Source organism: Eurytemora carolleeae, unplaced genomic scaffold (genome assembly GCF_000591075.1).
Source record: "Eurytemora carolleeae unplaced genomic scaffold, Eaff_2.0 scaffold100, whole genome shotgun sequence".
Lineage (NCBI taxonomy): Eukaryota > Metazoa > Arthropoda > Copepoda > Calanoida > Temoridae > Eurytemora > Eurytemora carolleeae.
Genome location: NW_019396048.1, coordinates 32,037 through 56,152, shown reverse-complemented (window position 1 = coordinate 56,152; position 24,116 = coordinate 32,037). Strand labels below are relative to the sequence as shown.

The window sequence follows — 24,116 nt, the reverse complement described above, 5'->3', positions numbered from 1 at the left end:
ATTCCACATAGGTTCATATGTCTATGGTCCTGATGCAGATTGGCATGTTGGAGTTGAGATTTTGACACTAATCCCACAAGTTGCTGAACATTTAGACCAAGTAGAAAATCTCCATTTAAATTTGGATCTCAAGGTCTAATTAAGGATTTAGAGCTAGAAGCACTGAATGCCTAATCTTAAGTGACCTCTAATTATAGAGCTGTATATCCAATTGATAACAGCACACTTACTAAAAAAAGGTTATTTTCAATTTTGATTTTTCTTCTAAAGTGATTTTTTTCAACAGACACAATTGAGATACTATTTAGATTTGTATATGCAATTCTGTAAATGTAAAGTTTCTTTAAATTACAACTTTTGATAACAAAAAAAACACATATTGGATACAAATTGTCTTTTGAAACAGTAATTCCTTAACCTTCTCTTCAGAGGCAACATAGTATGTCCAAGAAATGTTTGACACTGAATCTCTTTGTAGAAGATATAAACTGAATCCTTCTTGAATAACCCTGGCCACAATATTGGTTTAAAATCTAAGATTTAATGGTGTTACTCTCTAATCTAATATTAATTCATACATAGGGCTGGGCATGTTCCTGTTTTTTTTTAAATTGTTCATTCCTCGTTCTAGAATTAGGGCCTTCTGCTAAAACTTTCATGTCTTGTTCATTCTTATTCTAATAATTTCATCGTTTCGTTCTTTGTGTTCTTGATCTAGAATGGTTCCAAACACAGTTCCAAGGAACAGGTTGTGATTTGTATGGACTGAGTGGGGAATAGGTTGGGTAATGGGAGGTAATACTGCAATTGGCCAACCCCACCAAACTGACAGAATTTACAATTATACAGATATATTAAAACTCTATTATTTTCATCCATTTCTATTATTTCTAGATGATTAAGAATGCATTCAACCAATTACTGTTTGTTCCATGTTTATACTTTTATAGATTGTTCCAATATTTTCAAGAATATGTTCTATGTGTTTGTTCTTTTTTCAGAACATCATTTTTGATAATTTGGTTTAATCCAGTGAGAGAATGATAGTTCCCTCAAAATGATGCCCAGCCCTATTCATATTTGAAAAAAAATTTTATTCATCCTTAAATATTTGATAGGTTCTGGCTTTAAAAGGATTTTCAAGAATCTGGGAAATTATTCAAATCTCAAATAGTAAGTTTCTTATATCTTTAATATGCCAAAAAAAGTTTTAATGGGTTAAATAAAAACTTAGGCAATAAACTTCTATATGTATTTTTTTATGAATATCAGAAATTGATTTTAATTCAAAAAAAAATATTTCTTTATATTTTTCAAAAAGAAGTATGTTCAAAATGGAAAAAGTTTCTCCAAAGTTGGCAAAAACAAAAATTGGAAAATAAATTAGTTTGCACTTCTTACACAACTTCTTTCCAAAGAGTTTACTTTAGATCAAAATAATGCAGTTCCTAGCAGTTATGGTCTCTAATTGTCCATGTTTAAACTGGGTCCTGGTATAAGTAAACCTAGTTTCTCCTAAACTATATTCTCCTGGCTGTTTCACAATCATATCCCAGTTCAACAATTTTTTTCCAAAGTCTACAAATATTATAAGGAAAAATGAAAGCATTACAAAAGCAACATTTTTCTATGTTCTCAATGGATTTTGTTATACTTAAAGAACTGTACTTGAATATCAAGAAGCAATTTGTGCAAATATTGCAATGCAGGATATTTTTGATAATTCCTATAACTTTTTAAGCAAAAGAAATGTGCAGGTCACAAACCAGAGTTGAAAATAATCAGTTTTTTTAAATTATAAACATTGATACTTAACACATACTGGACAAGACAAATTTGTTAATGGTACTTTTGTGATTCAGGTGTTTACCTTTTTAAGCATGGAGGGTCATTATTGTTTACAGCCACTTTAAATAATCTTCTGGTATTGTCCAAATGAATTTGACAGTTTTTAAAACTTTCCTAACTACATTTGAACAGGCAGGGATACAATCCAAAAAAAGTAAATATAAAGAGCAGACAACTGATATATTAATATTGCACTGTATGTCAGGAATGTGGAAATCTAGTTTTTAGATATTGGAAATTATGTTTTTCCGAATGTTATTTATGGACTTTATAATCTTTTACTTGTCGAATTTATCACAAGCATGTGTTTTTCAACGTGACTATGTTGTCACTAAGAGTTTATGATTTAAAGAAAAAGAAATCCAAGAAATCTCCTTGTTAACACATTACATAGAATTAAAATTGGAAGAATTATCAGTTTGTAAAATTGCAGTTTTAGTTGACAAAATCTGTTTTATTTGTAATGAAAAAGTTTGCAACAAAGTGACAACATCAAAATTGACGTTTCATTTTTTATTTTCAAAAATATTTCATTTTCCTCCCTGACTTTATAGCAAGCAAATTTTCCTTGCTTCCGAAGTGTTGTACTTTCAGAGTTCCACTTATGGGTATCCGAACTATCATTTGATATCTTTGATTGTAATAATCTGAATGTAATGTTGACAGGTTGCTCTGAAGTAAGTTTCCTTGAACTATTTGACAAGATGAATTATTCCCTCCGCATATACCACACAGATCCTCAGTCAAGTTAGAATACAATTTCTTCTCACATCCAATCTGAAAAAGTAGTTTATTGAAAACTTTTTATCCAGAAAATGGTTAAAAGTCCCAATATCCACTTCAAAACTACAAAGTTTGATTTCCAAATAAAAAAGTTTTTTTTTAAAAAGTTTCTTTGCATTCTGATATTAGAAATTAAACCTTTAAATAGGAGAAATTGATAAAATATAATTTTTTTTCTTCATAATTTCCAATTGTAGTTTTCTGTAAAAGTGACTGACAAATTTTATGCAGCACAATTAAACAACCATATTTAACCCTAACAGGCTGGGGGGGGGGGCATTCAAACACCACCCACCCTCTTTTTTTTGTGCTATCACTCTCATTTTTGACACTATCAATGTGAAATTTTGTGACTTTTAAAGAATAGAAATTTTTTATGTAAAACTTTTTTTAACACCCTTTAAAAGCTATATTTTCTAAAAGCCCTGGAAAACATGTGGAAACATGTGTCACACTTTGATATTTGTTTTAAAAAAATATATTTTTAACATTTTTTTGAATTTTTTTCAACCCTCCATAGCATGGTAGCGCCCAAACCATTAAAGTGATTGGTAAAAATTTTTTTTCAATGAGCTGGCCTTGCAAAAATTGGGCTATGTATATAAATTTCAACCCTATACCTATTCTTAAGGCCTTTTCTAGACTATACATAGATTCAGAACCCCCCCCCCCCAATTTTATAGGGTTAAATAATTTAAACCTTTTAAACATAGAAATAACTACAATATCTTACCCATTGCTGCTTTGATAAATGTTCAAAGGTTACCATTGTTACTAGGACAAGCCACTCTTTAAACGGATGTTACTTAATTATGTTTAAAGATATTTTAAACAATTCAATGCAAACCTTAATACATCTTCCTTGAATACATATTCCTCTCTCATCCTCTATTAAACAGTCTATTCCATCAACTTCTGTATGTTCTTCAAATATATCTTCACCATTTTTAACTAATGATTAAGCTCCCTTAGCTCTTAGTTACATATTTTACTGCGCTTCTAAGGACTGTTTTTTTTTAGTTATTTTGTTATAGAGGTACTGGCTAGGTAATGTAACTAAACAGACTGCAGTATTATAGAAACACATAATTGCTGAATAAAAGCATGTTTGTCAAATATCACCAGACGGGATAAGTTAAAAGGTGTTCTTAGAAGAATCCTATAATGTTTCTGTGTAATACTGCAGTCTAAATTCAACTATGTTACCTAGCCAGTCTCTCCCTTTAAAAGAAATGATTTCCTGCTAACGTTAGATCCTTCTTTTCAATCAGAAAGTTCTTTAGCAACCATTTTTGTAAATTATTGCCAGTTGTTAAGTTTACGAAAATTTGTTTACTTTCCAAACCAAAAAGATTTTCCTTGAATGGAAACTTCCTAAAATATTTTTAATATGTTTAGATATTGGGAGTTTTCCTCTTTTACAGATTACAGAGCATAATCTAAACAGGAGAATTTTATTAATATTTTAATATTTATTACTGATTGGACTAATTTTTTAAATATCAAAAATGCACAAATGAATGGTATTCATAGATTTAAAAAATATACTTCTCTAATGATCCACATGTGTTTTTTTATTCATTAATTTTTTTCAACAAGTTTTAATTTCTTAAATCATATTCTTTAATAAATTGAAGTAAAATTTTTTGCTGGTGCTTAAAGGATTTTAACAAAATAGTTTACGAGGTTGGCCACAACATTTTCTCTTCCGAGCCACATTTTCCCCTTTTCTCGTCCAAGCCACATTTAAATAAGTGTCCTTCCAATATAATTTAAAAAAAAACTATTTCTTAAAAATTTTATAACATCAGAACAATATTGAAATATGGAATTTTGTAAATAAAAAAAAAATTGTTTTAATTGAAGTCAAGTTTTCAAGCTTGTTGTGACTAGCCTTTCCCCCCTCATATTACAATTAAAGTAAGGGCCGAGTTTTTAGAGGTTCTATAAGTATCAAGTGAAAAGAAATAAGAAAAGTCAGAATATTTCATTTAGATATTTTTTTAATTCTCCCTCATATCAGATGAGTTGATGGCAGTGTGATCTTGAACAGTTCGTTTACAGTATTCATCTCTTATACTTCTGCAGTTATTAAATCATCTACGTACTCTGGATTGTACAAACCTCCTTAATCAATTAGATTTTAAAACCTAATGATAAACACAAAAACCATTCATTTTTAAATTTTGTTTACAAACAGAAGAAACATTAGTCCAAACCGATTTCTGAAAATGTTGGAAATTCTGTCAATAATCAACATACAGAAATGATCATTGATTGTTTTAGCATATTAACTAAAGTGAACAGTTTTCTCAATTAATTTATTAATTAAGGGTATAGTAAATGTATTTCGCTGTATATAGAAATAATCAATTGTTAAATCCTAAATTTTAAAAATAATATAATTCTCTGACATGCTTTTTCTTAATTTTCAAATTTGTATTCTTATTTTTATTAAAACTATTTTCTAAATTTTATAGATATAACTGAATTCCTGAAACTAACTCCAATAATCAATTGTAAAAACTTGAAAGCTAAGCCATTTAATTCTTTGACAATTAAAAGCTTCTCTCTGTGTCCATGTTTATTTTTGTATTCATGCTGTTTGAAAGCTTGGTTGACATCAAAAATTGAAATTGAAAGTCATCTTCATTGTATTGATTTAAATGACAACGACCGTATTTGTAAAATTGTTCTTATTTTATAGAAAAACTATTAATTGTGGCTCTATCTATGAGCATCTTCTCTTTGTACAAAATAAAATAGTGATCAAAAATAAGGTTCGCAGATTTAATAATATTTGTGCATGCATTTTTAAAAATTTACAAAAATTCAAAACTTTTGGACACAAATTATTGTTATTTTGAGCATCAATAATCATTCCATAGAGAAATGTGAGGTACCACACAAAATTTGTTCCTGATCGGTTCAGCCGTGTTGACGTTAATTGGATACAAACGGACAGACAACAGCCAAGCAAAGTATATAAATAGATAACTGAATTCCTGAAAGTGGAGCACGGGGCTAGCTCACAAACTTGAAAACGTTGTTGGTTACCAGAGCAGTACTTTCCCCCAAATCTCGGAGTTGGAGAATCACATGCTCTTATGTATGGTTTATTTCATATTAAAATCAAAATAAAATAATGAAGTTGTAAGAATTTCAAAAATCACATGTTCTGTTAAATTGAAAAATTTTAAGTATCATATTTTCCATTTCTTAAAATTTTTAGCAGCATTGAAAAATTAGTCGTAATTTCATTATAATATTTACTCACATCATTGTGTTATTTTAATTAAAGTAAAACAAAACTTGTTTATTTCTGATAATTTCTCCATTGCTTCTTATAAGAAATAAATTCAAATGTCACTTTCCCAGAGAAACTGCTAAAAGAAATAAACACTTTAAAATACCAAAACATTAATATCTAATTTATACATGATCAGACAGAGCTTTCAAGGGTATCTTTGTAAATCAGTATTGCTATCTTTGCATGGAGGGTCACTTGAAATTAAGCTCACAATCCCTTTGAAACATTATCAATGTGTGAAAAGACTGCTGGAAGATGAAGATTATGAAATTGAGCACCTTGAGGATTTAGCAATACCAACTCCACAAGATTCTGAGCAAGCCGACCATGGAGACCATTCTCCCCATCCTCCTTCTTCCACTCGCTCAGCTTTCATCAACTCACAGTTACCATTGATACACCTAATCAGAACATTGTTACAACATGATTCTTAAGAGCTAGATATAACAATATGTGAAGGAATCAATGTCCGTCAGAAATCATCGGAAATCCGCAAATCTTTTCTTTCTTGATAAAGTGACTTATTTTGCAAACAGCAATTAAAAATAACCATATTTTAAGTAGACTAATAAATCATTGTATACAGAAAAAAATTGTTGAACATTTTTTAAAAAGTGACTATTACATTATTTAATTTTTCGACAGTATTGAAACAGTGTTGAAGTAAACATAAATAAATAAATAAAATAAATATTTTATTAGGCACATAATTATACATTTACAAGGGTTAAAAACACATTGATGAATTCTATGATTATTACAGTGCCGGGAAACCCGGAGAGCTCAATATCTGGCTGTCTGGTCCAGGTCCCTGAAAACTTTAGATTTATGCGGCGTATGATACGATGAAAGTTAAAAAAATGAAGGAGAGGTGAATATTTCTGTTAGGGTTCTGAGTAGGTCCGATCATGAGAGCCCAAGTAGACCTGGAGAATAGACAACAAAGCAATATATTATAAGAAGGTATTGTACTTAGACCCTGGGTACAAGCAAACTAAACAGTGCATAAATAACAGTTACAATCTATGCTATAGCTTTCATCAAGTTTGTGTAGAAAATAAGATTTTAAATTACTGGAAAACGTTGAGCTCTTAACAATGCTATTTTTAAACACTGGTTTAAATTTATTCCATAAATTCGGAAAATAAAAAAGAGGATGTGATTTTAAATACTGGTACTTTAATCGTGGAATTGCAAAGTCTTCGCCATTTCTTAGCATATATTGGGGGTCTGTATCCCTGTTCAAGCTCCATGAGTTATTAAATGATGATGGCAGACGATTTAACCTATATTCGTACATAAAACAAAGGGCATTTACTTGTATTAGATCTTGGAAAGGGACTATGGCAGTTTTTAAAAAAAGTGGGGCAGTGTGAGAATTATAACTCTTATTGCAGACTAGACGTACAGATTTTTTTTGTAGGGTCTGAACTCTAATAAGATCCTTTTTAGAAAGAAGAGAAAAGATGTTGCTGCAATAATTAAGATGGGAGTGAATGTGCGCAAAATAAATAAGCTTAAGACAACTCATATCAACTGCAACTTTTAAAGCAAAAAGATAACACCTAAATTGCCCATAAGATTTAACATATGCAAGCAAATAGTATAAATACAGATACAATGTGACTTTAGCATTGGAAAACAGAATCATGCACAACTGTCTGCTGGGTTTGTAATATTTTTTTAAAAACAAGCATTTAAAAAAGCAAGTGCAGTAAAATGCAATCAAAACCAAACAAACCATTCTAACCTCTAGCAGTTTACGGATTACGGCTTTTCTATCTGTAGGTATCACCAATCATGCAACAAAGATTATCTCGAAGTTGTTACTTAATTCCCATGTTTATTTGGACATCCTGTACATATGATGAATATATTTACTGACCATCTATGAGGTGCACAAAGAGAGCCAGGGGCAGGAGGACCAGGAGTAGGTAAACATACTCCTTCAACCTCACACCATAGTCGAGTACATGTACTCAGATCAGCGCATACACTAAACATAGCCGGGTACATGTACTCAGATCAGCACATACACTAAACATAGTCGGGTTCATGTACTCAGGTCAGCGCATACACTAAACATAGTCGGGTTCATGAACTCAGATCAGCGCATACACTAAACATAATCGGGTACATGTACTAAGGTCAGTAATTTAGTAAATACACTAAACATAGTCGGGTACATGTACTCAGATCAGCACATACACTAAACATAGTCGGATTCATGTACTCAGGTCAGTAAATACACTAAACATAGTCAGGTACATGTACTAAGATCAGCGCATACACTAAACATAGTCGGGTACATGTACTCAGGTCAGTAAATACACTAAACATAGTCATGTACACGTTCTCAGATCAGTAAATAAACTAAAATTAGTTGAAAGTATGTACTTAGATCAGTTAATATACTAAATATAGTTAAATACATGTATTCAGATCAGTAAATACTCTAAACATAGTCGGGTAAATGTACTTTTATCAATACATACAATAAAAATAGTTGAATACATCTGCTCAGATCAGCACATACAATAAACATTGCCGGGTAAATGTACTCATATCAGTACATACATACACTAAACATAGTTGAAAAAATGTACTTATATGTGTACCTGCACTAAAAATAGTCGGGCACATGGGCTCATATCAGTACATACATGCACTAAACATGGCCATGGCCGGGTACATGTACTCAGATCAGTACATACTACATACACTAAAATTAGTCGGGTCCATGTACTCAGATCATTACATGCAATAAGCATTGAAGTACATGTACTTCTCTAATTAGTAAATATTACTCAAACTAAACCAGTTTAGCTAATGCATTGATGTTTGTTAGAACAGGGTGTCCCATAGTCCACCAAAAATGGGTTAAAGCAGTCTTTCATCGTTGACACGTTGTGATTAAAAGGTCTCAAGCTCTCAAGCAAAAATCGATTATGATTTTTGCCAATTACTTCCTAAAAACTGAAGCTAATAATTTATAATTCTACTATTGTGCTTTATATTGCTAAAATGTACATGTAAAGCCCAAGGCGTTGCGACACTTCAAAGTCGACCCTGTCTTAAAAATTGATGAGACCTTATACAAGCAGACTAAATTTATGTGGATATCTATCTAATTACAAAATGTGTATAAAGCTCCTTTTTTGATTCATAATTTGTCAATAAATAACTGTAAAATACCAAATAGTGTTTAAATTTTAATGTTTCTGAGACAGTCTGTACTTTAAATACTGAAGAAGCAACAGAAAAATTAATATTAAACAAAATAATTGTTTTAATACTTATGCATAAATTAAGAACTAGAGGAGCTACGAGGTCACGAAGTAGCCCTTGAAAAAGTCGCATTTTGACCTTCTCACTCTGTCTTGTTTGCAGTGATTATACGTCTATAATTCCCTCGCACAGTAGGATATTGAGTATTCTTTTTATCAAATAAACCAAACGTATTTAATATTTTTTGTTAATATTTGCTTAGAAATATTTCCCAATACTGTGATGATATTTCCAAATATTTGTCTTAATAAAAACATAAAAATTTGTTTTTTATGTTTAGCATAAAATCTGCAAAATGCTTTTAAACTTAGATCATTTGAAAAATCCAAGGTCTACGCAATCCATGATTTATGGTTCCAGAAGATTAAATTTATTGTAAAAACCTCTAAATCCAAGATGTAAAATGAAGATATTAACCTTATATTTGTTTTTGAAAAAATTAGCTGACATTGTTTTTCCATGGAGTAAGCTAGCCCTGGCTTTGTTGTATACTGCTGACTATTTGTTTCATTCTTTCCTCGATATCTACAACAGAAAAATAACTAACAATGGGATCAATAAAAGTGTAGAATAGAAAGACGTCATTTTTACCATTTTATGTGTTTTTGATATCGCCATAAAACATGTAGTTTTAGACGTTAAAAATCAACATATGAAGTGAACTGTGAGATACATGGATCTTTGTGAAGTGTTTTACACTGCACAATTAAAGATTGCATTTCTTCAGCCTAGGATACCAAAAGCTCTGCTAAAAAGCTCTCTGTACTATTTGCAATGGACGCTGAGAAAGGTGTATGCAAATATAGAGGGAGGGAAGGCCAAGCAGCCCTGAACCCTGTGCTCAATTAGCTAGCCTCCTTCTTAACTACAGTAGCCACGGCCGGGGTACTAAGTGATTTTAACGAAACATTCCTAATACGCCACTCCTACAAACCCTTATCCTCATCTCCAACTCTCCTCTACATGCCATCTAACCTTCTCACAAGCAGCAAAATGAGACTCGGGGACATTTCTCAGTTGGATCCTACATCAAAATTACCTCTGAGCGGATCACTTGATTATCCTACGTTGAATAGCAACCCTCCTCGTACAGGAAAGTAAAAATGTACAGTTCATAGCAAGGAAGCTATTGCTTCCTCTCTGGAAATAGAAACTAACTTGAAGTGCTAGAAGTGATGATCTAAGACCTTGCCAATGCAAGTATAGTTCAGCGCTAGCTGAGGCTTCAATTACAAGTAGGGTTGGTAACGTTTTGATTTTTGAAAAAAACGATCGTTTCGTTAAGAAAACGTCGAGGAAAATCGAAAAACGAAACGATCGTTTTTAAAAACGATCGTTTTTTTTCGTTTTCTAACAGTTCAAAACGAGTGGGTTGTTTTAAAAACGATCGTTTTTTTGAGAAAACGAAACGATCGTTTTTAAAAATGATCGTTTAACGAAGCAAAAAACGATCGTTAAACGATCGTTTTCAAAAACGATTACCAACCCTAATTACAAGTAAGCAAAAACAAAAGAGATGGGTACATCTATAAAATGAAAGGGTAATCCTGCACTTACAAGGGTGCAAAGATATCAACTCGTAAACATGCTATTAAAAGCAAGCGCGATAAATGGACGGGCAAAGGAAGGAAAGAAAAATAGAAACTGCGGACGTGCAGACGGAGAAAGGAGAAAAAAGATGAACATTTGAAATTGTTAACTATGCCGCGTACCATTTTATTTGTTTAAAATTATAAAAACATTGTTAAAAAGGGATTGAGATCGTTTGGTTAAAGAACAATATTTTTCTTGAACGATTGTGTCGTTCATAGAAAAAACGATCAATGGACGAACGATAACTAAAAAACCGAACGATGTTTTACTGAACAAATGATCTTACTGGACGATCGCTCAGTGAGAAGACGAACAAAATATATGGAAAAATTAACGTTAATTTTGAGAACAAAAGAAATATAACAATTAAAAATGATAAACGGATGAAATAAAAAAAGCCGAAGGGGTCCATCCCTATTTTATTCTATTAACTGTTCTGTTTGTTTACCTGATGATTGGTCCAACATTTGGGATTTGAAAAGAGTTTAAAGAAGAATGCGTTTTTAAACATGTCGTCTTCTTTCCTAATAGAAGCCGTCTCAGGTTGTTTCTAGATTCAACTGACCATCTGAAATATTTTTAAAAAGTAAAAAAATATATTTTTTGTTAAAGATTGTGGCATTTCTATTGGAAATGTTCAGAAATAGTAAAATTACTATTTAGGGTTATGATGGATATCAATCCAAAAAATCTCTAAATCATGAAACTTAACACTATCAACAAACTAAAAATTTGTATCTCTAAATCTTTACAACCTGATTTTGTAAATCTTTAATATTTAAAAATTTGAATATTTGATTCAACAGAATTTTAGTTCAAAATATCTAAGGTTGTAAAGCCAAATGATTATGAAATTTGAAATTTTGACTTTTGTCAGTTTCCTTGAAAAAATTCAACTTTACTTGATAAAAATATACACTAATGAAAATAAAATAAGTTTAAATTCACCTTGGTGAGGTAGTTGAATCGTGTAGCATTGGAGACATAACGGTTCCACCAATATGCTTAACATTTTAGACTATAATCAAGGCGCCACCTCGCCCCCCCCCCAAAAAAAAAAAGTAAAAATGGGAAGAAGAAAATCCAGTAAAACATCTATTCAGAAACACTAAAATTTGTTTTTATGCACAAGATAAAATTTGGGACATAAACTCAAAAGTATGTTATAAGGATTGTATTTCCATGTTTTTAATCAGAAAGACAAGAATGTATATCTATAGTGACTCCCCTGCCATCCTCCATATTTAGAATTTAAAATGATTTAATCTACCTTATCATGATTTAGTCCTAAGACATGTCCTATTTCATGTGCAATTGTATGTGTCAGGACAAGACCGGTGTCCTAGTATACACAAATATTTAGTTCATACACAAACACTTTAATTTAACAAGTAGGGATGGGCAAAAGCAAAATTAGTTTTACAGAAACTTTAAATGTGTTTAGACTTTTAAAAGATTTTTCGACCTATCAAGCATGCAAATTTGTTACCCTAGAAGAAAATATAAGGCAAAAACGATACTTTTAAAACAATCGGTTTTAGGTTTTTTAAAACGAAAGTTTTTGGTTCGTTCTTACCTTATATTTTCACCTAGGATAACAAATTTGAATCCTTGATAAAAGCAAACTTCTACAGAATACAATTTTAAATCGTTGGGCCCTTCTCAGATTGTCGTAAAAAGTTTTAAAAGTCTAAAAATATAAAAAGAAATCTGTAAAACGAATCTAGCTAATGCCCATCGCTTCCTAAAAAAAAGGCTGGGCTGGGGGGTCTGATTTAATAAATAGACCTTAGAGCAAAAACCTAAAGGCATGCATGGAGTTGAAATACATAACCATATTTTTAAACCGACCGGCCTTTTTACGTGCACTGTAAGTCCTGTACCAAACCAAATATACATTCTAGTTATTTAAGGTTAAATAACTTTTTTCATAATACTGTTTTTTTATGAAAAAAGTCTGAAACTTTAAAAGTTTTGCATTGAAACACATATTTCTAAATTCTAATAATAAGATGCAAAAATGTTACTTTTTATTTCTTTTTCTGTGAGAACAATCCATCATAAAATGAACTAAATGCTGGGTTATCTCTGTCGGCTTAGTTATTTTTTTTGACAATAATTTAGTAAGAACAAGTGTCGGTCGAGTCAGATTCTAAAACTGATTTATCCCTTTCACATTTCTAGAATCCTTAATTCATTTAAATTTTCCTATTTGCACTACTGTACAGCTAAACTCTGTATCCTACATGTGAAACTGTACAGCTAGACTGTGTATCCTACCTGCACCACTGTACAGTTAGACTGTGTATCCTTCTTGCACCACTGTAGAGCTAAACTGTATATTCGACCTGCACCACTGTACAGGTAAACTGTGTATCCTACCTGCACCACTGTACAGTTAGACTGTGTAACCTACCTATGCCACTGTACAGCTAGACTGTGTACCCTACCTGCACCACTGTACAGATAGCCTGTGTATCCTACCTGTGCCACTGTACAGCTAAACTCTGTATCCTACCTTCACCACTGTACAACTAAACTCTGCATCCTACCTGTGCAACTGTACAGCTAGACTGTGTATCCTACCTGTGCAACTGTACAGCTAGACTGTGTATCCTACCTGCACCACTGTACAGCTAGACTGTGTATCCTACCTGCACCACTGTACAGTTAGACTGTGTATCCTACCTGTGCCACTGTACAACTAAATTGTGTATCTTACCTGCACCACTGTACAGCTAGACTGTCTATCCTACCTGTGCCAATGTACAGCTAGAGCGAGTATCCTCCCTGTGCCAATGTTCAGCTAGACTGTATATCCTGCCTGTGCCACTGTACAGCTAGGCTGTATATTCTACCTGTGCCAATGTACAGCTAGACTGTGTATCCTACCTGTGCCACTGTACAGCTAGACTGTGTATCCTACCTGTGCCACTGTGCAACTAAATTGTGTATCTTACCTGCACCACTGTACAGCTAGACTGTCTATCCTACCTGTGCCAATGTCCAGCTAGAGCGAGTATCCTCCCTGTGCCACTGTTCAGCTAGACTGTATATCCTGTGTGTGCCACTGTATAGCTAGACTGTGTATCCTACCTGCAGTACTGTATAGCTAGACTGTGTATCCTACCTGTGCCACTGTACAGCTAGACTGTGTATCCTACCTGTGTCACTGTACAGCTAGACTGTGTATCCTACCTGTGCCACTGTACAGCTTGACTTTGTATCCTACCTGTGCCACTGTACAGCTAGACTGTGTACAGACAGTTCCACGTCGAGCCAATCCCAGGGTATTACAAACCTCACTTTAAACCAATATTATGTTATAGAATGATAGAATGTAAGCATAAAAAGATAGAAGGAAAGAAGGGTAGAAAGATAGATGGATAGAAAAATAGAAGGATAAAGAGATAGAAGGATAGAAAGATAGAAGAAAAGAAAGACAAAAAGATAGAAGGATAGAAGAATAAAAAGATAGAAGGATAGAAGGATAGAAGGATAGAAAGAAAGAAGGAAAGAAAGGCAGAAAGATAGAAAGGATAGAAGGAAAGTATCAAATTGGTGGAAGGAATTTGTAGTTAAGTTATATTTATTTTTTCGCGAAAAATTAGTTGTACATAATTGTATCGTCTTTTGACATAAAATTTTTTTTTACAAAAACTTCGCAGAGAGGGTGATTATTTTACTTAATTGTCCCAAGGAACATAAAGTAACTTAACATCCCTCTTTTGAGGGAATCATAGGTCGTTAATGTTCGAATCATAGGTCGGTAATGTTCGAATCATAGGTCGGAAATGTTCGAATTAATGTAAAAACTTTTAAAAAATGAAATCATTCTTTCCCAAATTTATAAATCTAATTTATGTTGGAAAATAAAACGGATTATAAAGGATAATTTTAATTTTTTATTAAAATTTGGATTAAAAGAAGATTAGGCTATTATAGAAAAAAATTAATCTGATTACCTATTAGAGTTAATCCCAGATCTGAAAACAAAAATTTGTCAAGAGACTGTGTAATCTGCTCTAGGGTTTAAATTCGCAATTTGCGCAATAATGGAGCACAGTTTCTCTGTTGCTATAGATATCAGAAGATTTATGCAAATTTAGTGCATCATTGCGCTAACATTTACCGTATTCATAGCAATAGAGGCACATTTTTTCAAATGCTAGATTTTTGATAATTATCATAAAAAAAATTATTTTTAACAAAATTTGGTCGAACTCGCCAAAATTGAATAAAAAGTTTTGTCTAACAATTCCCTAAAGCTTAGTCGAAGGAAAAATGTTTCTCATTACTATTTTTATATCTGAACATTGATTTTTATATCTGATCATTGATTTTTATATCTGAACATTGATTTTTATATCTGAACATTGATTTGTATATCTGAGCATTGATTTTTATACCTGAGCATTGATTTTTAAACCTGAACATTGATTTTTATATCTGAACATTAATTTTTATATCTGAACATTGATTTTATATCTGAACATTGATTTTTATATCTGAACATTGATTTTTATATCTGAACATTGATTTTTATATCTGAACATTGATTTTTATACCTGAGCATTGATTTTTATATCTCAACATTGATTTTTATATCTGAGCATTGATTTTTATATCTGAACATTTATTTTTACATTCGAACATTGATATTTATATCTGAACATTGATTTTTATATCTGAACATTGATTTTTATATCTGAACATTGATTTTTATATCTGAACATTGATTCTTATGTCTGAACATCAATTTTTATATCTGAACATTGATTTTTATATCTGAACAATTATTTTTATATTGGAACATTGATTTTTATATCTGAACATTGATTTTTATATTGTGCTTCTCTATAATAGCAAAATGTATATTTTTTATTTACGCATAAGAGAAAATGCTTGTGTCCCGTTGTGGCATTCAGAGCCTGAGAAATAGTTTGTTTGACAGCTACGCTTATGTCCAATCTGCTATTTATAATTATTTTATGTACGCTTATTTAAACCAGGCTGGATTAGTTCTATCTTTTTTATTTTTTTTATTTGATTTGATATGTATAAAATTGTATTGCCTCACTTAAAAATGAAGAAAATTGTGCGTAAAATTTAAATCTTAAACGTTTTCATTTTTAACCAGAACTCCTCTGATTAAAGAGCTGATGAAGCCAGATAAACTTTCTTTTCTCTTACTTGGGCGTCAGGTAAAAACTAGAGAAGCTATTAGGTCAAAAAGTCATACCTGTGGCACAATTGAGTTCTAGTGATGAGAATATGAACATCTGCTGATTCGGTCGGCAATCTTTCTCTCACCCACCTTTTGATATATACAGGGTGATGTTTTAATTCTGTAATTTTTTAAAAGCTTATACCTCAGCCATTTAAAAAAATCTTTTTGATTTAGAAAAATTTCTTGGTAACTCATTTAAGGACGTTTCTGAATCTGTAAGTAAAATCCGGGAAATAATAACATGTATATTTTCAATTTTATATTTTCTTTCACATCGTACTTTTACCAAAAATCATATTTCCTGGAGGGGCGAACAGGAGATAATGCTCTAATCCTTCCTACATTTGTATACCAACTAGGCTTGGTAATAGAGAGAAAATCTAATTCGTTAATTAATTCTAACTCTTTCGTTACCGAGCGTTAACGGAAGAGAGGAGGAGAGAGAAATCCGCACTAAATGGCATCGGTACTTATCATTGAGCAGTTTTAAAGAAAATATCAAGCAATTTTAGATCCCTCACAACTTGTTACTTTCATAAAAGACGACATTCGATAAAGTTGCATGTAATTGTTTTGAAATTCTTTTTTATAAAGTTCGAAGTTTCGTTACCGTTCTATAACGATAACCCTTCGTTAACGATCGTTTACGACAACCCTTCGTGAACAATCGTTAAATTTTTTCTAAAAACGATAATTTTTTTAACAATCGTATAAAACAATATCGCTGATCGTTTATATCCATAATGATTTAACCTGTGCTGTACCAGAATCATAAATTACAGAATTAAAAAAACACCCTGTAAATAAGTTAGAGGAGCTGTAAGCGTAATTTCATGTGATCCTACATTTAAAGAGTGAAATATCCGATTAAGAACAATTAGTGTTGTGAATCATTTTGGCTCATTGTTGAATATTTTTTTTTTCAAACTAAATTTGGCAAAGTATAGAAATGCAAATGCTTTATAAATTGTTAATTTGTAATGCATAAAATACACTATGTAAAATTTTAACCCTGACAGAAAAAAAAAATGCAAAAAACTAACCGAAAACGTTCAAAAAACGTAATTTTTATTTTAAATGATAAAATTAACAAGCGAGTTGAAACGATCGTTTCGGGATCAAAAACAACATTTAATAGAATATTGTTTTGAAAGTTTAAAAAGAAAAGAACGAATCAAAACGACTAATTAAATTCTTTTTCATGATATAAAAGTATGAATTATAAATCCTTTTATTCATTGAAACATCATGAAAGGGTAATTCTCTTTGAAGTTAACATAAACGTAAATTGAAGTGACCCTCATTGGGTATAGAGTGGTATGTTATTTCCAAATTATAGCGGTAACCTTAAAAGCTTTGTTTGGTCAAATTATGGTAACATAAAATTACGAAGCCCGTTTATTTAACCCTATCCAGGTTTTAAGAAGAATTTGCACTCCCTCCTTTTTTTAAATTTAGAAATAGCCCAACACACGGGGTCGGGTCTTAAGAGCCTTTAATATTCTAGTTAATTTAAAATCAAAAATATATATTTGTCTCTAACATATTATTAGGACATATACATTATTAATATACTGTGGAAGACGAGACCCAGCGTATCCGGGAACGAGCTTAAGAATCCTACGGAGCATTCTAGATCTTTCTATGTGATTCTAGAACCTAGGGTAGTGATATATATATACGAGTTGATTCTTCTGTTATTAGTATCTTAAATATATTCTGAAGAGAAACTCCTCACGTTGTTTTGGATCCGACTCGACGTCTTCCATAATACATAATTAAAACATATGTAATATGTATGTTGCTTAAAGGGGGGGGGGCTTTGAGAGTCACATTTAACGAGCATCAATTCTTTATATTTCAATTAATTATTCGTTAATTATTGATGCTGATGTCTCCCATTGCACTTTAGAGCAGAAAATGACCATAATATCCTTTGATTAGATACAATCCAAGTTTTCAATGCGACTGTTTCCAACCGTCAAGAGAATACTTTTATTTCCTTGACATCCACTTTAATTATTAAAAGAAATGTTTTTATTACCAGCAAAAGTTGTGCAATGTACTTTCTGCATTCGAATTCACGTAAAGCCTGAAAAAAGAGTGAATATTACTGTTTTTTCTACTTCATATACATATACAGTAGGGGCAATGATCATATTCTGAAAAGTCATAATTTTATTCAAGCTTTTTTAATGATACCCTTCATTGAAGATAATAAAAGATGATAAAAAATGTGATCAAACTGTTAGACAGCCTCGATATGTAAGCATTGGAACGGTTTGGGTTTGGTTTTACCTCAACACGTCACTAATATTTTTTTGCAGCCTTAGCTATATATTCTTAAACTGCAACGTGTTTTTTTTCTAGCTCAAGTTTAATCAAGGGTAGTTGAGAAACAACTGCTTAGAACTTAGACATAACAAATTATCAATCCCTTTTTAAAATGATTATTATTCGACACAAAGTGGAAAATAAAGTAGTTGTATTTTTAAATACAAATGAGATAATAAAGTTCGGGTCCTATGATACTATCCAGAAGATCTGGTTACCCAACACTAAAGTAAAATCAAAGTAAAATTCAAATCTTATTTAATCATAACTATACTCTTATTTAAGAGCTACCGAGAGAAACTTGTTTTGTATTTATAATATGTAACAAAGTAAATTATACTATAAAACTATACTATTATAGAGCTACCGCTAGAGAAACTTGTTTTGTATTTATAATATGTAACAAAGTTAATTAGCTTTTTTTAAACTTGTGTGTTAATTCAAAGTTAGTTTGAATTTTTTAAGTTAAATGAAGGAGTTTAAAAGTATAGTTTAATTTGTTAAGTTAAATGAAGGAGTATAGGAGTATAGTTTAATTTTTCCGAATTTTTATTATTTTGTTCTCTTACCTTTCCTCTTCGTTATTTTCGACAGCAATTATATTTTTTATTTCAATATTCAGTCTTCTTCCAATGCTGGGATCACTTGTTTATAAACAAAACTTTTTTATATTCATAAAAAAATATATTTCTATGCTAAACAATAAATCGTTTTACTCTTTTAGACGAAATGTTAGTATACGAAAATGTAGATAACAAAATTTTACTGATCCTTCTGTAAATTCAAATCTTAAAATTCATATGTTATAATTCTATAATTAAAGGAATTGAGTCTTTGCCACAAATTCTGCTTTTCTAAACCGTATATCTTTGGATTTCAATGTCGTAGACCTTGGATTTTTCAAACTATAAATTATGTTAGATCAAATTATATGAGTTTGAAATATCAAAGATGTATACGACATTGGGTTCCAAAGATATAGGGATTATAAATTCAGAGTTTGTGGCAAAGACTCAATTCCTTTGCGGCAACGATTTAACGGAATTCTTTACTTACATCGAAACAAAGGGGACCAAACTACCTGAAATTTTGACTGGGGAACTCATTCCTTATTATTACGCGCCTGGTCTAAAAACTTTGCCAAAAACTATTTGTCTGATCCTTTTATCTGTCCAATTTTATATAAAAGGATTAAAAAGAGATTAGAAAATTTCAGTTTGCTGCAGGAGTTGATATAATTTTTCCAGGTAAAGCTGGGTATCTTTTAAATAATTGCCTGGGTAAATCATCAAACAATATAATGTTTTCTGAGCTCCCAGTTTCATCAAAAAATGTTTTTTGTCGATTTCTGACTTTTTCTCTGTATACTTTTTAAGTTTACATTGGTTGCAGGATGTTGGATGGTTAGCATCCAATAAACATCAAAAAGGCTGAACCTGGAACAAAACGTTTAGTGTAGACCCATCTGCCCGGTCAAAATTGCAAACGTTATCCCAAAGAATTTTTTATTTTGAATACAAACAAATCTGTAATATCTTGCATTTAAATGGGTTTCTGATGTACTATCTTGGAAACCAAGCTTTGTCTGGAGTTTTCCATTTACAAATGTCAACCCACTCATCTTACTATCGGACATAAACAATCCTTAGTTGTTCTCAAATCAAAATTTGATACAAATCGGTCACGGGGTCATGTTAGGAAATCCGACAGACAACAAACATTACTACTTTATATACATCTATAGATGACAGAAAATGGCAGCTGTAAAATTGAAACATTTTAAAAGTAAAATTATTACCAAAAAATTCTATTAAATTTATATTATCATAAAGGAATTTAATCTTTGTCACAAATTCTGATTTTCTAATACCTACATCTTTACACCCTAATTGTAGTAGACCTTAGATATTTCAAACTATGAATTCTCTTAGATTAAATAATCTAAGATTGAAATATCAAATAGACTGCAAACACCAGGATGCAAAGATATTAGGATTATAAAATCAAAGTTTGTGGCAAAGACTCAATTCCTTTGGTATTAAAAATGCAAAAAATTTTTCATGAAAGAATTTTAAAAAAGGTTTCCCTGTAAATATTTTCTACGCCATTGAGAATAGTGTTGATGTAAATATCAAGGATTTCAATCTGAAAAAGAAAAAAATTATTTTACCAAAATTATGGGATTTAACTCTCTTCCCAATTTTATTTTGATTTTAGTGATTTGATTTTTAAGTTATGTAATTTTTCATTTTTTGCGTAGCTTTTTATTGCATTTTTTTATACTTTTTAAGCTGGATGTTGATAAAAATCTACTTTAAGTAGAAAAAAAGATTTACTACTTTTTTATAGAAAAAAGGGTTTTAATAATCTGGAATGGAAATCCGTTAGTTTTTGATTAAATTTTATACACAGAAAACATTAAAGTTTATTTATAGAGCCGTGATATTTTGTAAACAGGAAAATGTGTTTTCATGGCAATAAAATTAGGAATCAGATTCAGGTTTAGGTTAGGGATCCGCCAAGCTCTTTCTTTGTAACCCATGCTTGTCAAGTTATCTAAGTATAACGATTTAGTTTGACCGCCTTATGGTCACAAATATAAACACCCAATTTCAATGCTCTGCATCTGTTTGCATGTCAGATCATAACTCATAAACCCCCAAACCTTTTTGCATCAAATTTTAATTGGGAACCCGGTAGAACAACGAAAATGTTCAGGTCTAAGTTGAGTGGGTTATATTTATAGAAAAAAACTCTGCGTCTAGGCAAAGCTGGGTTTCAAAGCAGTGATTAATATTTAAGGTTGAAAAACAGTTGGGTTTCTACCGCTGTAAGGTATTTTTCCAAAGGAACTTTCCCAAAAACCACTTTCCAAGTGACGGTTTCCCAAGTGGTAACTTCCAAAATGTGCAATTTCACAAAAAATTAGGTCAGTCCTTCTGGGTTGCGGCTTTGGAAATTGCACATTTGAAATGTTGCCATCTGCGGCTAGGACTGATATAAGAAGCTGCCGCTTTGGAAATTGCACATTTGAGAAGTTGCCAGTTGCCATTTGGGAAGATACTCTTGGGAAGTTGCCGCTTGGGAAAATGTGTTTGGGAAAAATACCTAACATCTGTCTACCTCATGGAATTCAGACATACTCTCATCTAGTACAATATTGAGCTCTATACTCTCATCACCCTAAAAACATCTTTTATAATTCAAGTTGCAATTTACAAATAAAACTTTAAACCATTAAAACTGAGACCGAACTTACAGAATTTGAGCCCGGTCTTGACCTGGCTCAACCACCTACCGCCGGTTTAAATTTAAACCACCGATTCAAATCCTTCCTTAATCATCAACTTTGCATCGGTGCTTCAAACTTAAACCGGCAGTAAGTAGTTCAGCGACGCATCTCAAATTTCTTAAATTAGATCTCTCTGATCTCTGATCAACTTTATTTTTTTACTTCTGCCTTGTTTCAAAGCTTATTTGATCTTTAGAAATAGCCATTGAAATAAGACAAGTAAACAAAAGTTAAAAAATTTACCCATACCACTATTATTTTGGCACGACGACGTGCTATAAAGTTGTTGGACTAAAATTTTCTTTATATCTCAAAGGTTCTCGCCTTTTTATATGTATTTGCATAACTCTCCGAACCAAAATGACAGTGCTATAAATAGTTATTAAAGATTGGAATGTGAGATTTACTCACACAGGTCTGCTGCTTTAGTAATTGTATATTGGTGGTACAGTCCAAACTAGGGCCGCAAAGGTTGGCCCAGATCGGATATTTATATGTACACCAATACGTTGTGCGTGTACTCTTTAAACCTATAACCCTATAGAGGCTGCGAGGTCTGAATCTATATAGAGCTTGCCCCCCCCCCCCCTAGAAAAAGGCCTTAAAGAATAGGTATAGTGTTGGAATGCATGGTCATAGCACAATTTTTCATGGCCAGCTCAAAGAAAAAAAATTAGACCGATAGCTTTGATAGTTTGGGTGCGAGGGAGGGTGGAAAAAAATTCTTAAAAAAAGGTTAAAAAATGAATTTTTTTTTGTAAACAAATATTAAAATGTGACACATGTTTCTACATGCATTTTTCAAGGGCTTTATAAAATATAGTTTTTAGATCTGTAGCTTTAGTCAAAATATGGTTATGGGCTATTTTAGCTTTTTTTTCACTGACCGGACTTCCTACCCTATAAATTAAAAAAAATATTTTTTTAACAAAAAAATCCTATAAATTACTCTTCATTAAAAGTCACAAAATTTCACGGTGATAGTGTTAAAATGAGAGTGTTAGGACAAAAAAACTACAGGGGGCGCCAAACGCCCCCCCCCCCCCAGCCTGTTTAGGGTTAAGTGAGCAACAATGAGGAAGACATCTTTGTTTCTCTGTCTTTAAAATTGTTAAATTCGGACAATTATGAATCTGCCAAATCACAATTAAATATTCAAGGTCGGATGAAAATACAATTGATTTTCCAATGTTGACACCTGTAATTAAAGTTATTAATTGGAGTCCGTGCTATAAAGAATGCTATCCAATCTTCTTTTCTAAACTATAAGTTTATAATATACTTTCGGCTTATAACATTATGAAGCTAAAATACCAAATCTGGGTTACTTACAAGATTAGCTGAAAGTTGAGACAAGCAGAGCAAGGAAAAGGTAAGAAACATTTTATTCTGAAAAGATGAAAAGAAATATTTTCTTGAATAGAAAAATATTTCTTTATGAAATTATTACATTTCATTGTTGTATTAGGAGGTTTTACGATCAAATTATCCTTTAACACTCAACTTAAACTTTAATTTTCTTATATATCTATATAAACAGGGAGTCCTTTTAATCTTGCCAATTTTCACATTGCTGTAACTTTGTTATTATTTGGAATTTTGAGTAATCAAAATATGAACGTTTTGTTGTATACAATGAAAATTCACAATTCTAATACTCAAAAATGCGCAAATTAACTTATTGCATTTGAGCCATATTCCAAGAAGAAGCCAAGATTAGGACTGTTCATAACTATTCTTCTGATAAAGGATTAACACAACTTCGCAGGAATCAGTATTACATTGTTAATTTTACCATCACTAACAAGAAGTTTGTTCCTGTTGTTCAAGAGAGGGATTGTTAAGAACTTTGCCAAGGGAATCTAACGAGAAACTCTGCTGAGGGCTGCTGATAATTAATTATGTATTCAAGAGGAAGACATGGCCATTTTGAATATTTGTTAAAGGAAAAGAAGTGAACCAATTGATTTAACAAAACGTTCATATTTGTAGATCAAAAATGTGACTGAATAAATGTAACCAGATCTATATTTCTGTTCATTATTAAGGTTTTTAAGTTGGCACACTTAAAAGGACCACCCTGTATAACAAAGCTCTTCGCTCACATATATATATGTTAGCTATAGCTGAGCTGGGAACTGTTGAATGATGGTGGATATCGGGATTAATGCTTAATCTCCTCTTTTTCTTAATTTCCAGATTAAATAATGTTTGTACTTCCCTTGTTATTAATATCCAGATTAATTAACCGATCGGGATTAAGAATATCCCATTCTAAAGTTTCCAGCTCTGGCCAAACGACTGCACTGTGCTGAATTTAACATTTTTTGAGGGAACCCATGGGTACCTGGGGAAAGCTTAAGCTAAAAAATATATTTTTAAAGCCGTTTTAAGATTTATGGATTCACCGATTATGACATGTTTACAGAACGTTTCTC

At 31.6% G+C, this 24,116-nt stretch overlaps 1 protein-coding gene across 1 annotated transcript; it reads right to left on the bottom strand.

The window, feature by feature from the left end:
- Positions 1-1,370: 1,370 nt before the first annotated feature.
- Positions 1,371-23,063, bottom strand: LOC111703622 (A disintegrin and metalloproteinase with thrombospondin motifs 12). The gene is made up of 20 exons (XM_023475622.1): positions 23,011-23,063; positions 21,510-21,569; positions 20,473-20,531; positions 18,956-19,030; positions 18,097-18,144; positions 16,065-16,139; positions 14,788-14,808; positions 14,055-14,127; positions 12,093-12,164; positions 11,771-11,826; positions 11,271-11,390; positions 9,647-9,754; positions 7,827-7,937; positions 6,220-6,342; positions 5,637-5,735; positions 4,645-4,713; positions 4,045-4,070; positions 3,479-3,582; positions 2,391-2,625; positions 1,371-1,578 (listed from the first exon to the last, which is right to left on the bottom strand). Exons 1-20 carry the CDS (start codon positions 23,059-23,061, stop codon positions 1,427-1,429), a joined length of 1,737 nt encoding a protein of 578 aa, XP_023331390.1. The 5' UTR covers positions 23,062-23,063; the 3' UTR covers positions 1,371-1,426.
- Between the last annotated feature and the right edge of the window lie 1,053 nt (positions 23,064-24,116).